At 50.9% G+C, this 20,476-nt stretch overlaps 5 protein-coding genes across 5 annotated transcripts in view; 1 reads left to right on the top strand and 4 right to left on the bottom strand.

Annotated features, from left to right (window-relative positions):
• Positions 1 to 1,622: 1,622 nt before the first annotated feature.
• On the bottom strand, positions 1,623 to 5,898 carry EPUS_07892 (uncharacterized protein; the record flags this gene model as incomplete). Its single annotated transcript, XM_007804952.1, has 4 exons — positions 1,623 to 2,761; positions 4,162 to 4,273; positions 4,332 to 5,535; positions 5,591 to 5,898. 4 exons carry the CDS (start codon positions 5,896 to 5,898, stop codon positions 1,623 to 1,625), a joined length of 2,763 nt encoding a protein of 920 aa, XP_007803143.1.
• A 982-nt stretch (positions 5,899 to 6,880) lies between these two features.
• Positions 6,881 to 8,919, bottom strand: EPUS_07891 (uncharacterized protein; the record flags this gene model as incomplete). The annotated part of the gene is made up of 4 exons (XM_007804951.1): positions 6,881 to 7,828; positions 7,882 to 8,588; positions 8,639 to 8,696; positions 8,755 to 8,919. The coding sequence occupies 4 exons, from the start codon at positions 8,917 to 8,919 to the stop codon at positions 6,881 to 6,883; spliced, it is 1,878 nt and encodes a 625-aa protein (XP_007803142.1).
• Positions 8,920 to 12,118: 3,199 nt separating this feature from the next.
• On the bottom strand, positions 12,119 to 15,091 carry EPUS_07890 (uncharacterized protein; the record flags this gene model as incomplete). The annotated part of the gene is made up of 1 exon (XM_007804950.1): positions 12,119 to 15,091. The coding sequence occupies one exon, from the start codon at positions 15,089 to 15,091 to the stop codon at positions 12,119 to 12,121; it is 2,973 nt and encodes a 990-aa protein (XP_007803141.1).
• A 454-nt stretch (positions 15,092 to 15,545) lies between these two features.
• On the bottom strand, positions 15,546 to 17,061 carry EPUS_07889 (uncharacterized protein; the record flags this gene model as incomplete). Its single annotated transcript, XM_007804949.1, has 5 exons — positions 15,546 to 16,255; positions 16,338 to 16,522; positions 16,571 to 16,613; positions 16,669 to 16,857; positions 16,962 to 17,061. The coding sequence occupies 5 exons, from the start codon at positions 17,059 to 17,061 to the stop codon at positions 15,546 to 15,548; spliced, it is 1,227 nt and encodes a 408-aa protein (XP_007803140.1).
• Positions 17,062 to 17,672: 611 nt separating this feature from the next.
• Positions 17,673 to 20,476, top strand: part of EPUS_07888 (uncharacterized protein) — a gene marked incomplete at both ends in the record, with an annotated part of 3,676 nt that continues 872 nt past the window's right edge. Inside the window, one exon of the mRNA XM_007804948.1 lies at positions 17,673 to 20,246. Coding sequence (XP_007803139.1) covers positions 17,673 to 20,246 — 2,574 coding nt within the window. The remainder of the gene's footprint in view (positions 20,247 to 20,476) is intronic.

Below are 20,476 nucleotides of genomic sequence, written 5' to 3'. Positions count from 1 at the left end.
AAAGAAGAGTTCTTTAAAAATCAACACCAAGAACACGCCTTCCCGTCTGAATTTCATGGCAGAAGCTCGGAACAGAAGACAGAACCACCAGCATAAGTCGTTGCGGGACTGGTGGGGGACTAGCAGGCGTCGATTGGTCGAAATGGAAGTCCTTCCTATTCGGGTCTTCGCAGAACGCCATGTTCTTTGATCGCTGGACAAACATGCGTGGGGTGTAGCTATGTTTGACAACCGGCTGTCAACCATGGGAACGAATCTATTATATATCAGCCGTGGCTGTTGCGATAAATTTGGTGATGGATTCCAATCCTCGGTTTGCAGTCCGGTCGCTAAGCCTTTTTTGCCGGAGGTCATTGGCGCTTTTCCGGATTGCTAAATATTGATATCAATAACGATCAGTAAGATGATGTTTTACGCTGCCATTGAGCGATCTCCCATAAGGGAGAGACCCAAAGCCGGAAGACATGCACGTATCTCAGGATAGGCGCGGGCGCGGATCGGGCGGCATGTTGTTTGGTGGTTGATTTTGTTGTTATTGCTGCTGCTTCCTGTATTGCTGTTGTCGGCAGGTGTTACAGCGACTGACACAGCTTGAAGTGGTCTGAGACTGAGGAGTGGGGAAACGATCCACAGCATGTAATATATATAGATAAAGACCAAAAGTTGCCAAAAGTGGATCGATTGAGAAGCGCACCCACCGCAGCAGCATGAAATCCTTCAGCAGCAAGGGCACGAAATACCATAGCCATAGGGATGCAGCAGCGACATAGGATCTACCGCATTGTTCACCATGCATCGCGTGTTAAAGGAATAAGGATGTCATAAAAGGAGCAGGAAAACAAGGTTCCTATCTCAAATAGATCCAGTTTCCATGACTGATGAGTTTTATGAAGGGGGTTTGAAACGTGTGTATATATGAAGGCAACAAAGCAAGCATGGCAAAAAGCAACGAAAGAGGATGAAAGGACAGTCCGCCAAGAATATTTTAGAGAAGATAAATTGTAAATGAAAGGGAAAATCCTTAGCTTCAAAAGTGGAGAATGACACATACTTATACCCGTCTCCGATTCACACGAGGGCCTTGCTTCACCAAACTTGGACTTAAATCTGGTGGATGCAATGTAGAGTTTTACTTATTGAATTGTGATTTCAGTGACTTGGAGTTATTGAAGGGGGAAAATACTCGCTTGAGTAGTCAGTTCGCTCGGCAGGGGTAGTGAAAGGGCTATTTGCTAGAGAGGGCGTACAGATAACGAAGTGACTACAATGATCATGGTGGGTGATGCAGTAGTTGCAGAAGTGAGGATATACCGCAGCATCAAGACGATGGAAGAGTCGTCCAAGAAATTGCGAAGCAGAATGTCCTATAAAGAATTGCCTAAAGAGGGAAGTTAGGGATCCAGAAGAAGTCATGGCATAGTTGTAGGGTACTACTCTTCTAGTAGTAGCCAAATGTCAATGCCATGCTGTGCTTGAAGTCTGCTCAACATGTAGCGTCATCAGCCGAAGCAGTCTAGAAGAAGTGAACGACAGAAACTCGGATGTACCGTGCATGTTAATCTCTTGTTTTATATCTATAGACTATCTGTGCAAAGATATGTTCAATATGAATGCTCACCTGGTCAAGGCAGCACAATATACTTTTGTAATTTTTTGGGTATCGCTCCTCTCAGGCCCTTGCTTTCCAGCCATTTGCCTGAGAAGAGCCTGTCGGCGTATCGGTATGCTCCATCACACAGCATTGTCACCACCGTATGACCAGGTCCAAGCCTCTCTGCGACTTCTTTCGCGGCGACCACGTTCAGCGCCGAGCTTGCGCCCAGGTATAAACCTTCCTCGTCGAGGCATCGATACACCATCTCAATGCTCTTCTCGTCTGAGATATGCACTGCTCCGTCCAACTCTCCTACCTCTTGCGCGAGATTGTCCGTAACTCTGCCCTGACCGATGCCCTCAGTAATTGATCCGCCTGTCCTCTCTTTTAGCTTGCCCCCACTCGTCACATAACTATGCAGCACACTCCCAGGTGGATCTGCCAGGTAACACCTAACCTTCCCGCCACTCACATCCTTGAGATATCTCGTCACGCCCGCCAATGTTCCCCCCGTACCCGTTGCGCAAGTGAAGGCATCAACCTTCCCTTTCGTCTGTGCCCAGATTTCCGGGCCCGTTGTCTCCACGTGTGCCCTCCGGTTGGCCACATTATCGAATTGATTCGTCCACACTGCGCCAGCTTCATCTTCCTTGGCTACCCGTTCCGCATGCCGCTTGGCCTGCCAATTGTAATTATCGCTATTTTCCCAAGCCACCGCCGGCACAGGATAGACTTCTGCACCCAGCAACCGGAGCAGATCCACCTTCCCTTGAGACTGAGTATCCGGCATATATATAACCAGTTTATAACCCCTGCTCCTACACACATGCGCAAGCCCAATCCCAGTATTTCCAGCCGTACCCTCTACGACCGTCCCACCCGGCTTCAACAACCCTCTCTCCTCCGCATCTTTGACCACATACAGCGCAGCACGATCCTTGACACTACCGCCTGGGTTCTGAAATTCCGCTTTCCCGAGTACGCTGCAAGATGTTTCGTCGGATAATTTCTGCAATTTTATGAGGGGAGTACTGCCAATGGCGCCAGTGAGAGATTCAACCACACCCTGCGCGGAGGAGACGCGTAGGCCATAAGGGTTCAGCGACTCGGCCGCTGCGGAGGGCTGTGGTGGCGAAGCGGCGGAAGGGTTGGCGGAACATGGTGAAACTATCCCAAGAAAGATATGCGAGGTGAGGAGGAGGTGAGAGGGAAGGGCCAAGTGAAAATAAATGCTACAGAGTAGGGAATGACAAATCGGGACATATATCTCAAAGATTAGAAAAGACGGAACAACGGAGATCGCGTCAGTTCTTGGCGAAGATCTAATCTTATCTAGAGATTGGAGGCGTGGGCTTGGTTTAGTGTAGCGCTACCAAAACCAACAGAGCATCAAAAGGATATTTAAAAATACTTGACAAACTTAATGGATCGCTCTCACATCATCGTGATGTCTGCCGAACTTGACTAACTATTAGGGACTTCTCTTTCCGGGCCTGCCGACGTGAATGCCTACTCTGGACCCATCTTCCTTCGCCATCATCCCAACCACCCAACCTTAACCTGCATTTCTCATATGAAAAGTTCTTGCTGACCACCTTGTCGCTCTACCAATGCGGTTTTGGTGAAACCAGTTGCTCCAACAGCATTTCCAAATCTACAAGCAAGCATGCTATGGATGTAATGCAACAGCGATTCTTGGATAGCACTTTTCTTTGTGCCATTCCTGTCGATCCACAGGATGGTGTTTGCTACCCCCGCAGAGACAAGTAACCGAACTGAAAGACCTCGCAGAAGCAGCGTGGGTAGCTCGCTCTGCTATAGGGTGTATTCGTTGATCGAAAACACATGGTGATATGGAACGGCTTTGTGCACTCAAACACTACTATGTGATTGTAGGCATGCATGTTCTGTGCTTAACAGAGATGATATAGATGTCGCGAGCCTCGATTTGGAGAATTTGAATTTATAAGCGCCTCAACAGGCATATCATATCTGGCAAATGAGGGTCTCAAAAAACGGGCTGAGAGTGCTACTGTCAACAGTCTTCGCTTGATTGACGACACGGTCAGTGTTGCAACGTCACTGGAAATGTCAACAAAGACACTCAGATTGCCCATAGTATGTATCTCCCAGCAAAGGGCTATAGCCAAAGAGGAGCATCAAGATAGAAGCGATATGTGCATGTGGTCCGTATGGCTATGGCGCTGGAAACGGGCAACAGGACTTGCAAGCTGCACCAACTACTACTAGTACTACATGACTAAACTGAAAGCACTATTTCAGATAAAGCTAGAAGATCAGCTTCTAGTGCCGCTCCGGACCGTGCGCCCACAAGTCGTCTATTCTATTTCCGCGGCCAGTTCTGGGGGGGTTTATCGTGCATATATCGATGAGCTGTCAGATGTCCCGCTCCTGCATTACGTTTATGTATTTTTCATCTGTGTAACATAACGTGAGTTGTTTCCAAGCTGTCTGAAAAAGCGCCCCTGTCAGCCCTTCCAAATGTTAACCATCCATGTTCACCAATACCCCTAGATAGTCTTGAGCAGGAAGCTCACACGCCTTACAGATGTCGGTAGTCTTGACATTAACGCCATAGGTTCCTTCGTTCCCTGCCCATATCTCCATTGCTGGTAATCGACCCGCGACTTCCAGGCCTGGCTGCTTCGTCATTTGGTACTGCAAGAAACCCACCAGAACCATCGCCCACCACAACACTCATCCTTGCTCCACCAACCCAAGCCGGACTCAGACTCTCCGCCCCCATCAAACTTACTGGCCTCGTCGATATGCTGCCTTTTTTCTGGTGACCTGTAGCGGGAGGGGTGACCGACGTGAAATTCCATTCTAGCTCTTTAGCGCCTTTGCTGAATACCGATAAAGGTTGTGAGAACGTGAAAGTAGGTTTAACAGGTGAGAAGGGACGGGACGGTGGAGCGAGAAGAAGCGTTTCGGCGAAATTGGGGTCGCGGACGTACAGTTCGGTAAGATTCGGAAGCAGAGGTGGCTGGGCGAGCAGGGAGGACATAAGATAAGTATAATACGAAGCTGTAGGCGGTTGTCCACCAAAGCGGGCTGAAAGAGCGGAGGTGATCTCATAGTGAAGATGCCTAAGGGATTGAGACGCCAATGGACGACTTGGAGGGTCAACGGGGAATGGACGCTCCACCGCCTTAAGGATCGAAAGAGATTCAAGGTAAGGCGCTCGTGAAAGAACATGATGGAGTTGTTGAGGCTGCACACCAGTCGAGGACAAGGAAAGCTGTGTCAAAGCCTCCCTGTTCTGTACTTGAGAGAGATATGTAGCCAGTCCTCCAGCATGGACTCGAGGCGTATCTTGTAGAGTGAGATGTTTGACAGGAGGGAACAAGGGGAGGGTCTGTGATGATGGCCGGAAGACACTGTCGTCAAGCCAGGGAAGGTCGACAAGCTTCAGGTCCTGCAACGAAGAGAAAGACCCCAGAACAACCAAGAGATCTTCAATCTCAAGTTGCAGGCCGCAGAGCTCAAGTATCTCGAGATTTTGCCAGATCCGTTGCCGCGGGATCTGCATCAGGCTTCTTTCTGACCCATGATTATATTTCATCCGTCGAATCTCTGGACATGACACCTGCAGTTCCTGCTTTAGCGCAGTTGAGGATATGTCATCGCTGTAGAAGCCCTCCGGAACGTCAACGTAACGGAGGTTCGGTAGCACAGCTACGGTTCTCGCGAGTTCGGCCTTCGACCCTTCACGTGTCATGTATGGTAACCGTAAAGAGACGACTCTTGACGCCAAGACCGAGTTCTCCCTGAGTGTTCGCATGAGTAACAGAAGTCGCCCGCGGGGAGCATCTGTGGGATCGGCATTGCGATCAAAGAAGGACTTGTGCTTTCGCTTTTCGGCCAGTTCATATTCTCGCTCACAGTAGTGCACTGGTTCGATGCGAATATTCCGATATCTGTACGAAGTATACCGTCAGTCGTATTAATGGAGGGCCAAGAGGAATACCATACAGCAGATCTTGTGCAACATTCCACCACTTCCTCGAAACCATTGCACACTGCGCTAGATCCTTCAGATCACACAGCGCGCAGCCATAATCGATCAATGACTCCTCCGATGAATCATAGCTGTCATCAGCAGTGAGTGGACACACCGCTAGGAAGATTCTTTGCAGTATTGCAGGTGGCAGACGAGCTGTGGTATCCCTTCCAGAGCGAGGGGCATACTGTGATGCATAACCTTGGGGCTGGGCTTTCTCCTTTTCCTTTTCCTTTTCCTTGACCTTGGACTTTGACCTAATATGCTTCAGGAACTTCATGGCCGTCATTGGCAGTCACCCAAGAGTGTGTCGAGGTCTTGCGACGCCAGGGAGGCCAGGAGAAAGAAGTCCTGCTCCGAGGGTTGATATGTGGGGAGAATGGGGAATGCTATTTGCGGGGCACAGTCCTTTTGACTCCGACCCTGACTCCCTGAGCTTTAAATAAATAATATTGTCCGTGCCCAAATCTTAATCCTCCAAGCACAGCAGACCCTGTACGTAGTAGGTGTAGCAGCCGGCATCAACTCGCGTACATGATGAACAAGTCGTCGAAAGGGATCGAAAGATATCAAGTAGAAAACGAGTTGCAAGAATTGAAAGACGGAGAGAGATCGCATCAAGCGGCGCATCTATATTGGGGGCCATGACTGACTCAATTCATTGTTTGTCTTCACAAGCGCCCCCAACTTGCATTGTCTGTCATTCTTCAGGGGTCAAGCCCCGAGGTCAACCAATTAGAACAATGCCAACACTACACCTCATGCATCTATCGAGCGTTGCAAGTGAAGTATCGCCAGAATGTGACCACTAGCAGACATAGAGAATTTTGTGCTCGTATGGCTTCAGGCAGAAGAAAGCTTGGAAGGAAATGGTAGAGAGCGATGTAATGTGAGTAGAAGCAGAATATGTAAAGTGTCTGACATGCATAGCCAGTCAGTCTCCTCGTTTCTCCACCCCGTACAGCCTTTTCTTTCTCCAGCCAATTTCAATCATGTTCATCCCATTCACCGAGCCAACACCACGCTAACAACAGAGCACATTTTATGTGGTCCCCAAGCCTGAACCGCTATGCACACATGCCTTTGTCTATGTCCATGCTCTCAGCACTTCATCGTTCATCCCAGACACATATCCGCGCGCAACGTGGTGTAAGCTCCTGCGCAGAGAGAGGGATCTGGCCTGCTGCTACCACCTCGTAAAACTCTGTATAAGACCTCCAATAAGGTGAGATGGGCTGAAAGAAACGTCATTCGTACCGAAATCACGACGGAGATTTGGCGGCGTTTGCATTTCCATTTCTCCGAGTTTGATCGTCGTTGATACTAAGACCACCTAGACCACTATTCAAGAATGCAAATGGATCGGCACCTTCGTTATTGTAGAATCCATTATGTCCGCCGGCTGATTGAGGCTGGCTGTCAGCGCCAGTAAATGCTGCCTGTGCTGCAGGATTACCGAAGGAAGAGTGAGCCATATTGCTGGGAGTGTAGTTTGGCGTCATTGCGCCCATTGGGGGACCATACCCAGCAGTTGGTGCACCCAGACCTGAAGGTAAAGCGTATTGACTTGGTGGTGGTCCACCGAATTGTTGCCCGAATCCAGCTCCTGGTCCAAAGCCACCCGCGCCCACTGCAAAAGGACCGGGACCGGGTGTATTGCCAATTGATCCAGGACCCATACCAGAATTTGGTCCCATGCCGTACCCACCCGGTTGATGCATTGTGGGCGGAAAAGCAGAGTCTGCAACAACTGCAGCGCTTGAACGGGGTGCTCCACACCGTAGGCAGTTGACATTCTTTGCGAAATTGTGATATTCACAACCCTCTGAACCACACTTCCAATCACCAGCTCGGAACGGGACCGGACCTCCACCTCGTCCATGACCCATCCCATGGCCGTGATGGCCACCTATGTGATGATGCGGCATCATATTCGGCGGACCATAGCCATAAGCTCCATAACCACCCATGGGGTCGCTGGGGGCAGCACCGGAGGCAGGGAACGAGCAACGAAAACAGGCAGTCCGACGTTGAAAGTTCGAAAAGCCACAACCAGGGCATGTCCAGTCACCCGGACGAGGTCGGTTTTTACTGGGGGGAAATGCACAGAGAATTTCAGCAGCTCGATCAAGTACACGACTGGAAGATGGCGAAACTTCGATAGCTTTCTCGTTGAGCGCTCTCCCATTCATGCACAGACTTTCAGCGGCCTAAAGAGTATCAACAAAAACCATACGACAAGTTTGCTATGACCCAAGCTTACCTCTTCATGCGATGAAAAAACAGCGAACCCGGATCCTGTAGGCTTATGCTGATCAGGGGTACGTAGGGTCCAGAAGGCGATAGGTCGGCCTCCGTACTGTGTGAACCAGCTTTCAAGTTCAGATTGGGTAGTGTCATGCGGCAGACCATTCATGTGCAAGACCTTGCTGCGTTCGGAAAGGAAAGCTCTCACGTCTGCTCTTGCATCCATGGGTCGACTCAGTATCTCCGGATGATCGTGTTGGGGCTGTGACTTTCTAATCAGGCCACGCAACACACGTGCAAGCGTGATTGCCTCCTCCATCGCGCGACGCGGAGATGCTGGCGCTAGAGCTTGTAGGTGGAAAGGTAGGTTATGCTTGATAGGGGCCGAAGATTGCACAGGTTCCACCTCAAGTGCCGCACAAATATTGGCCAGAGAACTGGGCCCAAATGGCAGTGACTCTGGATGGTGTTGCTGCCATTTTGCGTATTCGGCACGCAGGTCATATGTCCTGGAGTGTTGCAGATACGGAGGTAAGACCACGGCTTTGTCGCGAGCTTCTCGGGGCAGTTGGACACGGAGATCCCACGAATCGAGCGTGACAAAGGAGAATTCGAGGTTTTTCGAGATCAAGTGTTCGTTGGCGAACGTGTCAAAGCGGGTAATTGCATCACGGAAAGCACCTGCATTTCGAACGTGTTCCCACGTGAGGGTTGTCAGACTCGCTACATCGGTTAGGAGCTGAATCGAGTTTGTGAAAGGAGCTAAAACTGACTGCACAGTGGTGTGATGGGTGTATTGACTGGCTTGACGAGAACACTTTCACGATGTAACTAAGGAAACTTCTATCAGCACACTGATTTGGCAGAAAAAAACGCCTACTCTTCGCACCTCATCACACGTCTTCGTATCCAGCAAGATCCATCCTATCTCTATCACCTCGGCTGAGTCTTTCGTTACGTAGACGCCATGTTCATCGCATGTTGTGGCCACATGAATGACCACATATCTATCGAGCTTGGGAGTAGGTGTAGCAGTGTTGGCCATGTTGGACATGGTGTACTTTATTGTACAATCCCGGGTCCAGACTCGGTTCGACGATGTCTTGATCAGCAATGGAGTGAGATCTATCGAGTCGAGGAGGTACGGGAAGGTCAGAGACTATGGTGACCCAGAACTCAGGAGAAACGCAGCGGCTAATGGAAGCTCAGAGCGGACTCGTTGGCTGCTCAACATACATACAACTCTCGAGCTTCCAGAGCTGGGCCTTTTTCAATCAACGGGAGCGGTCAAAGTATAATATATGAGAAGCAAGATAAGTATGTAAATATGTAGGGGAATGAGCTGGTATTGAATACGGGGGAGGGGGGGATTTGGGAGTGAGATTTCTTGGTTACGAAATTGCTTTTGTTAGCTTGCAAACTTAGTTTTCAGGGTGATGGATTGCATGCCCATGTTCATGAAAGAGACTAGTTCCTGTAAGATCCAAAGCTTGCAGTCTGCGTCTGCAGTCTCCAGAAACCAGCAACCAGCAACCGTCGAGCTGGTCAACATCCACTGTCCGCTGTCCCTTGTCCATCGTCCACTGTCCACTCCCAAGTCAATGCAGCGAGCTTTGTGAAGGAGTCACAGTGTACTCGACATCGTGATCCTGCTCGAGTCACAGCATGAAATTGGAGATAGCCAGCTATCAACGAAGGACTTCCTCTCAATGTTCCGGGCCCAAGATTCTGTGCTGCCTCCCCTCCTGGTCCATCCTATGGCAAGACGAGAATATCGGACTCGGATACCAACAGTAACACGGCGCTTTTGACGCAGAGTACTGAAATCCTACACAAAATCATCTCGATGCTCGACGGATATACCGACTGCGATCGCATCTCCCTCGACATGATTCATTCTAGAATACGTGGATCGTAGCTGAAAGGTTGGTTATTGACTGACAGGGCGGGTATTTAGCTCCACGGTCGAGGACCAAGCAAACACTTTTCCTGACATGTCAATACCTATTCGAGCTTTCAAAATCGACCAATTTCGGTCCGACACATTACTACATACTGCGCCATGCAGAATCTTCCGGTACACAAGAAGAAATTGTTCCTCCGCCCATGCGGATGCTAATATGACAGTTGAAACAAACTCCCCGGCCAGTTGCAGTGACACAGCAGCTAACGGCTGCGTCTCTTTACTAAACCATGCATTGATTTCACTGACCACCAGATCGTGAGAACACTGGTTGGCATGCTGCGTGAGAACCATGCCCAAGATCTTGACGCCGCCATTTTGCGCTGCGATCACTCCACTTGTTCGTACCGGTGATCCTCTTTATGAGGACTTGCTTGTTTCTTCTACCGTTCCGTGGATTCTCCGGTTCCATGGATGCCACTTGCGGCCCACCTTTGCTTGGGGGAGACACGACTTCGGCATATACGGACTTGATGTGTTGTCAAAGGGAGGTGGTTTGGAAGGATAATGTCAGCATATAGTATGACGAGGTTGCTAACATGCACTGAAATGGAGTGGTAATATTTCTCCAGCGTGCTCAGTACCGTCTCGATCATGAAATATCTCCACCCCCAGGAACAGGCTTTCAGATCGAGCTGCTCAGATGGAGATGGCCCTTGTCGTCAAGCGTCCCATTCATACTCAGAGGCTTCCATGTTGAATCCGATCTTATTCACGAAATCATGCGAGTCTGTTTCCGATTTTAGCCTATCTGCAACCCGTGAAGGGCGCCTCTCAACTTCTCACTCGAATTCCACAAAGCGGGAATAGCAAATGGCACTTTGTCACCTGCTATTGTGCCCTCTCAGCCAATGCACGAGAAAGGGATACCTGGCATACAACAACTCGCTACAAACCTTTTCTCCTGCACGAGAGCAGCTGTTGTATTCGAGAATGAGCTTTGAAACATTTCCAGTTATCTTATGCTTGCGGATCTAGACTTTGGCCGCCTGACGCACTCTGATCAACAGGACCACTTTGTATAGAATACCGAGCTCACAAGACCTTTTCACGGCATTTTGAGAAGCCAACGAGGCGTCCAGCCACTGATAGCTTTCATTCTACATTACATCTAGTTGTAGCACGTCGCAGCTTGAGCGAAAATAGATGTCTTACATTGTAAACTCAAAGTCACTCAGTGCAGCAATCGATTGGATACCCTGTTCTACCAAACCAAACGACCGCCTGCAATGATGAGAACCAACATCTCTGCATTCACTCTCTTTACCTTCATTCTCCCCATCCTAGCCTCAGCGAAGAGAGCAGCCCAGCAACGCGTCCGCACAAACCATATATTCCCATTCTCCCTTTCACGATCTGAAGGGAGAAAAGAAGCGCTACAAAGCTGTCATGACCCATTCCCTTGCCCCAATCTCCCCCAAACCTGCGAAAAAGATGTCAAAAGCAGAGAAGATTCGAGAAGGTTGTACTCGAGGCGGGATGAATATCAAGTTCCAAACACCATCATCGCCTCTTCAACGCTTTGTACCTCTCCTGCAAGCCACCACTAGAGACTGAGGTCCGTGGATGCACTCTACACACCATGACTTCGCTGTTTCGCAGGTGACAACGAAGGATAAACTGGAACTAGAAGCAAAAAATCCACAGAAGACTGGTTCTTCGATCGTGATTTTCCCCCTCCAGAGGATCATCACGTTGTTACGCTTGGAGGTTGCGCTTCCCCATCTCGCATGAGATGTTCAAGTAGACCGGAAGAAAGGGGTGAAGCGGTGAAAAAGCCCACGGAGCCGAGAAGGCTATGTTGCTCTTTCAGCTCGAGTGTAGGATGCGCAAAATCCAAGGCTCTGTCCCATTGTAAATCGGTACTTGATCCATCCATCCATCCATCCATCCATCCATCCATCCATCCATCCATCCATCACTCAACCCTCAAGCCGCCCACCTCACCATAGCCACTATACCCTACGCCTCTCAGATTCCACTGGCTGAATCTCGGCTGTGCATTTCCCGCTCGATCAAATTCTCTACACAGTATCGTCTTTCCCTCTCCCCTTCTCGATCTGCACCCAGCAACGCCAGAGCAGCCAACTCCATCTCCATCTCCCACTCCCCTTATCTCTGTCTCCTCCATCAGCAACCCCCTCTGATCCCAGCATCTCCCGCCTCAGTCCAACGGAGGACCAATCACCCGCAGATCGCAAACAGCCTGATTGGGAAAGAGAGCAGATTTGGACAATGTTCGGACTGAATTCTATATCTGGATACCAGAAATGCCGTTGCGGGCACACTATCACACCCCCTCTCCTACCCTGACAGTCTCCTCGCGCCGCTTCTCTCGGTCGATCACTGGCTCGTCACCACCAGCGTGTGCCTCAAGCTGCCTCAACAGACTCCCATCTGCAAACTGATTCGGGGATTGCAGGTCAATCATGGGCTTGTCTGCAGCATTTCGATCCCCGGTCCTGACGCCATGCCCCGTCCAGCGGTCGCCTTGTGCGCGTTTCGACTGCGTTCGTGCGAGCAATCCGCCCTGCAGGAAGCCACCGTGGTCATTCATTTGCGGTCGACCAGTGTCCATAGACGGTCTGGGTCGGTTTCCATCTATTGTCATACTCCGTCGGTCGGTGTGCATCGACTTTCCCCTCGGCCTACCCAAATTCTCGCGTGGGGGCGACTGTGCCTGTGGTCGCCTCCATGTTGTGGCACTTGGCGTCATTATAGCGCCCGGCAGCAACTCAAGTCCAGTCGCAACCTCCACTAGCTGCTGTCCTGGTTCCGGGATGACTGCCCTCCCCTTTTTCACATGTTGCGGTGGTTCTTGGTATTGAGGTGTAAGGTCAATCAAGGGCTTTGGCATCTGCCGGACTGATTTCGTTGAGGCTTTGCGCGTCAAGCCGGTTGGTGGCTCAACCGACGCCATGGATCGAGTTCGTCCACCATTGATCTCTCTGTCTCTCTGTGCTCGCTGCCGTTGGCTGTATGTTCTGCCGAGTAGACCGGTGGGAGCAAAGGTCGAATCATGGCCTTCGCCTGGTACAGGACCCTTCGCTATCGAAGGCATCCTTTGGTGATTTGTCGTGGGCGCACCAGATTCGGCATCTTTACTAAGCTTGTTCAGGAATGCAGACGGCGGTGGTGCTCTGTCTCGACTCAGGGTTTTGCGAGCATGGAACACATCGGCAGATCTGCTTGCCCGCGGAGCTGGCGAAGGATCGCTGAGATGGAGACCATCGTGGTCCAAATCTACAGCTGGCTTGAAAGAACCAGCTTGATACGTTGCCGCGTCAATCGAGGCTCTTCTTTGCGTTTTGGCAGTGGCAGGTCGAACCGAGTTGGTGGTCATGGATGCACGCTTCGATGTCTGACCTTCGCCCAGGACGTTCACCAGATACCAGCTTCGCCACCCTTGAACAGCCTTGTACCATTCTTTAGCTACCATCCGGTCGCCCGTCGCAAAAAAATGAACAAAGTTAGCCCCGTTCAAAAACATGTTGGATTTCTGCTGCGATTTGATAGCGAAGCATAGTTTCCTTGGGGGCCTGATCCTCTTGGTCTGCTGCCCAGGAGTTGGGGTGTAGATGTCGAAATCAGTGAGATGGCATATGTTAGATGTTTCTTGACCTTGCCTCTTTGCAATTGTCACTTGGCCATCCGGTCTCAAGGTCATCCATCTCTTGTCCCACGTCTTGGGTCGCTGTGAGTGATACATATAAACAGAAGTATCCCCAGGCTGCTGCTTCGGCACAACAGCCAGATCTAGCTGATCGTCATGACCATCATTTCCGAGAGGTAGAATGATGAAACTGTTCTGTGCGTCGTGGTCCCATGAATTCATCACATCGCGGACATGTTCATAGTTGCGAAGCGGGCGCTCCAATCCGAGCTGGGTAAATGATTCTACCAGTTTGGAGCGACTCGAATCAATCGGTTCTGACATGGCCAACGAGGCGGAATGGATAATATCTTTGGGTGTAGTGGAGGGTGTCACCGGTAGGGTTAGTGAGGAAGCGTTGCACTTGACAAGTACATGCCGCTCTCCAGCATTGACTGCTGACACAGGTGCATCATACTGCGGCACGACCACAGGGCCATCTTGCTGGGGTGCAGGACGACTGATAGGCGCATCAATCCACTGTGCTGGTCCGCCATTGTAGCTCTGCGTTACGGATGGCTTGCTAACGGGAGCATCGACCCAAGGTGCAGGTACAATGTGGTTTGATGGTGCTGGCTTGCTAACAGGAGCATCGACCCAAGGTGCAGGTACATTGTGGTTTGATGGTGCTGGCTTGCTCGTAGGTGCATCACAACTCTGTCTAGGTTTCGAAAGCGGTTCTCGCGCTTTTTGAGAAGCCAACGGATCTTGCATGGAGCCGTTGCCGGGTGATAGAGCAGATTCATTCCTCGTAAAAGAATCCAGTCTTTGTTGCACAGAGTCGCCTCTTCTTAGATCAAGAGACTCTTTCTTCGCGGCTCTTGCACCTGCAGCCCTCCCGGAAGCCGCTCCTTGTTGTTGATCTCGCTGCTGCACCATGCTCGGCCTTGCTTTTTCCTGTGCTTGGTAATCCGTCTTGTTTAGCTCCTGTTGCTTAGTCCGGACATCTTCCAGACGTTTTCTTTCCTCTGTGGCTACAAGCCTCCTCTTCTGTAATTTGGCTCCTCTTTCTGCCGATTGGCGCGCTTTGACCGGTGTAGAATGCTCATTCTCTGCGACCAGCATCTCGCAATCTTCTCTACGCGCGGAACTCGGCGGCGGCTGCGGTCTTGCTCTTAAATCACAAATTGCCTCCCAAGACAACTGTCGAGGCTGAGTGGCCTCTTCTGTTGATGGCGCACGACGCGTGAGAGGGGTGTCCTGTAAGGCATTGATCTTCCTGGGTGACGTCGCGTTCCTTGGACTCGAATACTGCCGGGGTCGAGAAGGGACATATTTGCTTGGAGTCGAACTGGGTGATTCTTGGTCCTCCGGACATGGCTCACCCGTCAGCGCAGCTAATGATGCTGAATGGCTCTGAGGAATTCTTGAGGGTTTGGCCGTCGGCTCTGGTACAGGCGGACTGCTGAAGGGTGCAGGCTTAGAAGATGGCTTCCGGTAGCGCGACATGCTTCGCTGAATTGACTCATTTTGAGAATGCCGCGATAACTGTGTCACCGCTGGCGGAGGAGGTGCTTGTGTCGTAGCTGCTTGCCTTACGGATCGATACCGCGAGAACTTCTGAGTGGGAGTGGAATGCGACTGAGGTATTGTCTGTGTTTCAGTAGTCATCGTGGCGATCGATTTGGAATGAAGTATGACCACAAGGCGGTAGCATCTACTGGGAGGAAGAACACAGAACGAAGGGCGCAAGTGACTGGATCTGGAAATGCAAAGCTAGGAATGTTGACAGTTAAGCACTAACATAGATAGCAGGCAAAGTGTCCGTCCCAAATCGCAAGGTCCTCCGCTCGCTCCCCTTCCCCACAAACGCGCGCGGCACAATCAAGGCACAGGCAAACCATGTTTCTTGCCGATCATAGCGCCCCTAGCGTTCCAACTTATGCAGGAGAAAATGTTGTCCTCGTGACCGGCAGAGACAGCAGGGCTGAAGAACTAACGTACGTGGTAGTATAGCCGAGCATGGGAGGAGGTGACGAAGAATTGCTAGTATTAATTATGTCCGGAAGGACAGCTGTGAAGACTCTATCTGGTACATATCCAAATCCAATTACTGTCCTAATAATCATCTTCTGTCATCTCCCAGTGCCGACCTTGGGAAGACTTCTTTTTCCGAAAACCCATCCAAGTCTATAGGCGGTAACTGCCAGGTGCTCGAAAAAGAATTCCGCCTCTCCAAGTCATCGACACCAATAGAGCTCTCTTCAACAGCGGTCCTCATTTGACCGGAGTGGAGCTCGTTGTTAGCAGCATTGACAGAACCAAGGCGAGTCACCATGATTGGTCCGTCCCTGCCTTGACGCTTTCGTTTGCATGGCTGAAACCATTTCCTGTATTCTCGGCGGAAGGGTGCGGTGGTACCAAACACGATGAAAATCAGCAAACCAAGACTCACGCCTGGTATGGAGAGGGCGAGCTCCTTCAGCGTAGAGGAAAGGGTGTAGTCTGGTCCACCTCGGTCCGCAAGTTCAGTGTTGCGAGCGGAGACATGGTAGTAGTACACAATTAGGCAGACCTGAAGCCCATTTGACAGGCCGAAGCAGACAAGAAATCGCGCAATCAGCCAGCGATCGTACGCAATGCTTCGCATGTCAGTTGCTGGTGCGGGCTTAGTAGGCATCTCACTCGCGTCAGACGCCCTTCGATTCATGCGGAAGGAGAAATCCATGTTTGGCATCGGGCCCGGTTTCTTGGTAGCTGCCTTGCGGTGTACATGGATGTACGTATACAGGATAAGAATGAGGAAGATGGATCCAGCAGTGGTGCTAGCCAATACTGGAAGCCCGTCAGCTCCCGTACAAGGATTTGCAGAGATGGCACAGCGAAAGTATTTGCGATGCGCCGGCCTTGTACTCACAGATGAGATTAGACCAGATCAGTTTGATAACTGGATCTTTCTTAATGAGCTGACTGCGCATGGTGCTAACAATTAGGATGGGAAACAAGATGGCAAAAATCTTTGCGGCCAGGACAATGCTTTCATCCTTCAATCTCAACAGATCGGCTCTGGCCTTCCAAGTAGCATGCCATAAACCAATAGCCCTGCCGAGTCAGCTTCATCGATTTGTAGGCAGAAGTATCGTATCCTACCAGAACAAAAACAGAAGTGATTGAACATTATAGCAATAGAAACCTGTAAGGGACCAATGTTATATTGATCTAATGGCTCAGCAGTATCTTACACTCACGAATCAGAAAGACAATGGTATCAAGCTCGTTGTATGTTGTGATAAAAGCGTAGGATGGATTACTCTGGCGATCCCCTGCATTCAGATAGGCAGCATCTTTGATTGCCATCCATGCGACAATGTAGTTGATTTGTTGGATCATCGACAGAACGGTGCTGAGTGTAATCACAATAGCCGATAGAGAGATCACTATGAAAATAGACCGTCAGCCGCCGGACCAAGCATGAGGACGGGTTCCCTTTTCACAGGCTTCCACTAACAACTAAGCTTGCCGCTGTGTTTCCATTGCATACAAAGTACTAGCGAGCTGGCAAGAGCATTGATGAAAGAGTAGAAGAGCACAGAAATGGCCAACGGCAGCGCTGCAGCCGGAATTGTCTTGCTGATGGCCATATATCGGAGGATTTATGGGACTTAACATGTAGTGCAGAGAAGGAAACAAACTTGGGAGTTAGGGAGGAAGAGAAGAGGAGGAGCAGATTCTTTCTTTGCAGCGCAGAATCCAGCTTCGAGACAATAAGAAGCGATGTGGATGAAACACGGATATCATGCAGAGCAGCACCGAAAGCATCATGCCTGTTGATGGAGGATTGAGAACAAGCAATCCCTCCAGATGTTCTAAATGGCAAGGGGGTGGAAGATACAGAGCACAAGTAACGCGCGCCCTTCGTGGAATGGGTTCAATTGCTGCATCTTGCTGCATCTTAGCGACAGGATAACGAGGGCGCTGTGTGCCTTAGCCATCAAGAGCAAGAGAGTATTGCTTGAGGGACGCTTTACCAAGGAGTCTACTGACACAGATCCTCCCATCTCCAGACTCCAGATGAAGCGAATCCCACGAATACGCTAGTACCGCCACGGTTAGCTCTGTTTACTCGTCCCAATTGGGACATGTCCAAATCACCTCAAGTTGGCCGCGTTAGAAAAATCCGAAACCAGTACTCGTCAGGGACATCGATGTGCAGGCCTGATCTCGGTGATAGACAAGTGACTTGACTCAGAAAATGCCCGGAAGAACAACAGCAAGGTCAGCAGCAAGGTCAGCGCGCCCCTCGACAGCATCCACCAAATCCTCGGCGCCCTCACTCAACTCTCGAGCCTCGACAGCGTCACGCATTTCCACTGCAGTCGCCAGACTGCCAGAAGACGGCCCCTCGACACAACTACGAGTCGAAATATGCACAACTTTTGCCGATTCCCAGAAGAGCACATCCGGGCATCGCAAGCTGGTCGTGCGACTGCGTAAAATACAAGAAGCATGTTGTTATGTTCCGCAGTCAGCATCGAAAAGGAAGAATCCGCTCGGTGACGGTTTTGAAGAAGCCGACTTCAACGCAGAGGTCGAAAGATGTGTGCTGAGAGTGATGGGGGTGCGTAAGGCCGAGGTAGCAGGAGATCGTGTTGTGAGATTCTTGGCTCTCTTCCTCAAGACTGCCAGCGAGAAGGATCTCGCTATATTTGGCCAGGAGGTCAATGGCGAGGATACTCATGCAGTACCGGAGACGCCTACCTCACGGTTGACCTTCAGCCTGCTTTCACTCTTTATTCCAATGTTATCTGTGAAAGAGAAGACAGTACGCTTTCGCGCAACACAAATCATCTCGCATGTGGTCAACACCTTAGATTCCATTGATGACGAGCTCTACCACCTGATTCGTCAGGGGCTTACGCGACGAATCCGAGACAAGGAGCCCACAATTCGCATACAAGCCGTAATGGGCTTAGGCCGACTGGCAGGGAATGAGGCTCAGGACGAACCTGAAAGCGATCACAGTGAGGATCTAGACTCTACTGGACTTCTAGAAAAGCTGCTGGATGTGTTGCAGCACGACACAAGCGCTGAGGTACGGAGGTCACTGCTGCTCAACCTGCCGCTCACACCATCCACGCTGCCCTGTCTGCTGGAGAGAGCCAGAGATCTCGATGGTGCGACGAGGAGAGCTTTGTATGCGCGACTGCTCCCTACATTAGGCGATTTCCGGCACCTATCCCTTTCGATGCGCGAGAAACTGCTCCGATGGGGTCTTCGCGATCGTGATGAGAATGTCAGAAAAGCTGCTGGCCACCTGTTCTACGAACGATGGATCGAGGATTGCGCAGGGAACGGCAGCGAGGTGTCAGAAGGTGGTCCCGTAAAAGAAGCATCATCCCCCAGTATGCCAGGCCTGCTTGAATTGCTGGAAAGAATTGATATAGTCAATTCTGGCATCGAGACAGGCATTGCGCTCGAGGCAATGAAAGAGTTCTGGCATGGTCGGCCTGATTATATCGATGCGGTGAACTTCGATGATGCTTTTTGGAGCGCGCTGACGCCGGAATCTGTTTTCATGGCCAGAAGCTTCAATGATTTCTGTCAGCAGAACCAACAATACCAGATCTTATGTGAAGAAAAGATGCCGGAGGTCACTCGTCTGGGCTTCTATCTGCAGAAATACTTGAATACTCTACTCGAAAACATTACTAGCGCTGCAGAGTTTGGCGGTGGAGAAGATGAGGCTGTTGAACAGGAATTCATTGTTGAACAACTGCTGCACATTGCCTTGACTTTGGACTACAGTGACGAAGTGGGTAGACGGAAGATGTTCTCTCTGTTGCGAGAAAGCCTTGCCATGGCCAGCCTCCCAGAAGAAGTTACGAGGCTGGTAGTCGAGGTTATCCGATTGGTATGCGGTTGCGACGCAGCAGGAGAACGCGAATTCTGCATCGTAGTTCTCGAAGCAATTGCCGAAGTACATGATAATATCGCGCCCGAGCCCGTTGTTGACGGAGAAGAAGACAGCTTCGTTTCTGCTCGAAGCGAAGTCAGTGGTGAGAGCACATCCACAAACCTTCAAGCAAGGCGTCCGCCTGCAGCCGATGGCCCTTCACCCGAAGAAGACGAGCAAAAGGTCATCAAAGAGATCATGATCAACATGAAGTGCCTCCACATCACACAATGCATGCTTCAAAACGTCGACGGCAATCTCCAACAAAACATGCACCTGGTCACCATGCTCAACAACCTCATCGTGCCAGCAGTCCGAAGCCACGAAGCACCGATCCGAGAACGAGGCCTCCTCTGCCTAGGCCTATGCTGCCTCCTCGACCGCTCCCTCGCCGAGGAAAACATCACGCTGTTCATCCATTGTTTCTCCAAAGGCCACGAGAATCTTCAGATCACTTCCCTCCAGATCCTCTGCGACATCATCACCACGCACCCCGATCTTCTCAGCAACGCCAGCGAAGAACCCTCCCCATCAACCACCGATCCAACCTCCATCCCACTCTACCAGAAACCCCTTCTCAAATGCCTCACCCGCGCCCTTTCTCCCAAATACACCCCCCTCCCCACCATCCAATCCACAGCGGCCACTTCCCTATCCAAACTCCTCCTAACCTCGCGCCTCCACCTCCCCGAACCCTCAATCGACACCCTCCTCCAGCAGCTGACAGTTTCATTCTTCGACCCCCGCACCAGCGACAACCCGAGCCTGCGGCAAGCCCTGGCCTACTTCCTCCCCGTCTACGTTCATTCGCGACTCGAAAACTGCGAGAGGATGGGTAGAGTCGCCGTCAGGGCGGTCGGGGAGATTCTGCGGGTGAGTGAAGAGTTCTTCATGTTAGAGGCCGAGGAGGACAGTGATGGCGAGATTGACGGGGCGGGTGCGGAGAAGAAGGAGAGGGCGGTCATGGGCAGCGTGGTGGGCATGGTGGCCGAGTGGACGGACGCGAGGAAGGTCGTCATCATCAATAACGATCTTATCGCCGAGGGTGCCGAGGTGGCTGGCGCGACCACCAATAACGATGTCCAGCTGCGCCTGGCGGCGAG

The sequence above is a fragment of the Endocarpon pusillum genome (genome assembly GCF_000464535.1).
Source record: "Endocarpon pusillum Z07020 unplaced genomic scaffold scaffold3700, whole genome shotgun sequence".
Taxonomy (NCBI): domain Eukaryota; kingdom Fungi; phylum Ascomycota; class Eurotiomycetes; order Verrucariales; family Verrucariaceae; genus Endocarpon; species Endocarpon pusillum.
This window is presented reverse-complemented; position numbering and strand designations above follow the sequence as displayed.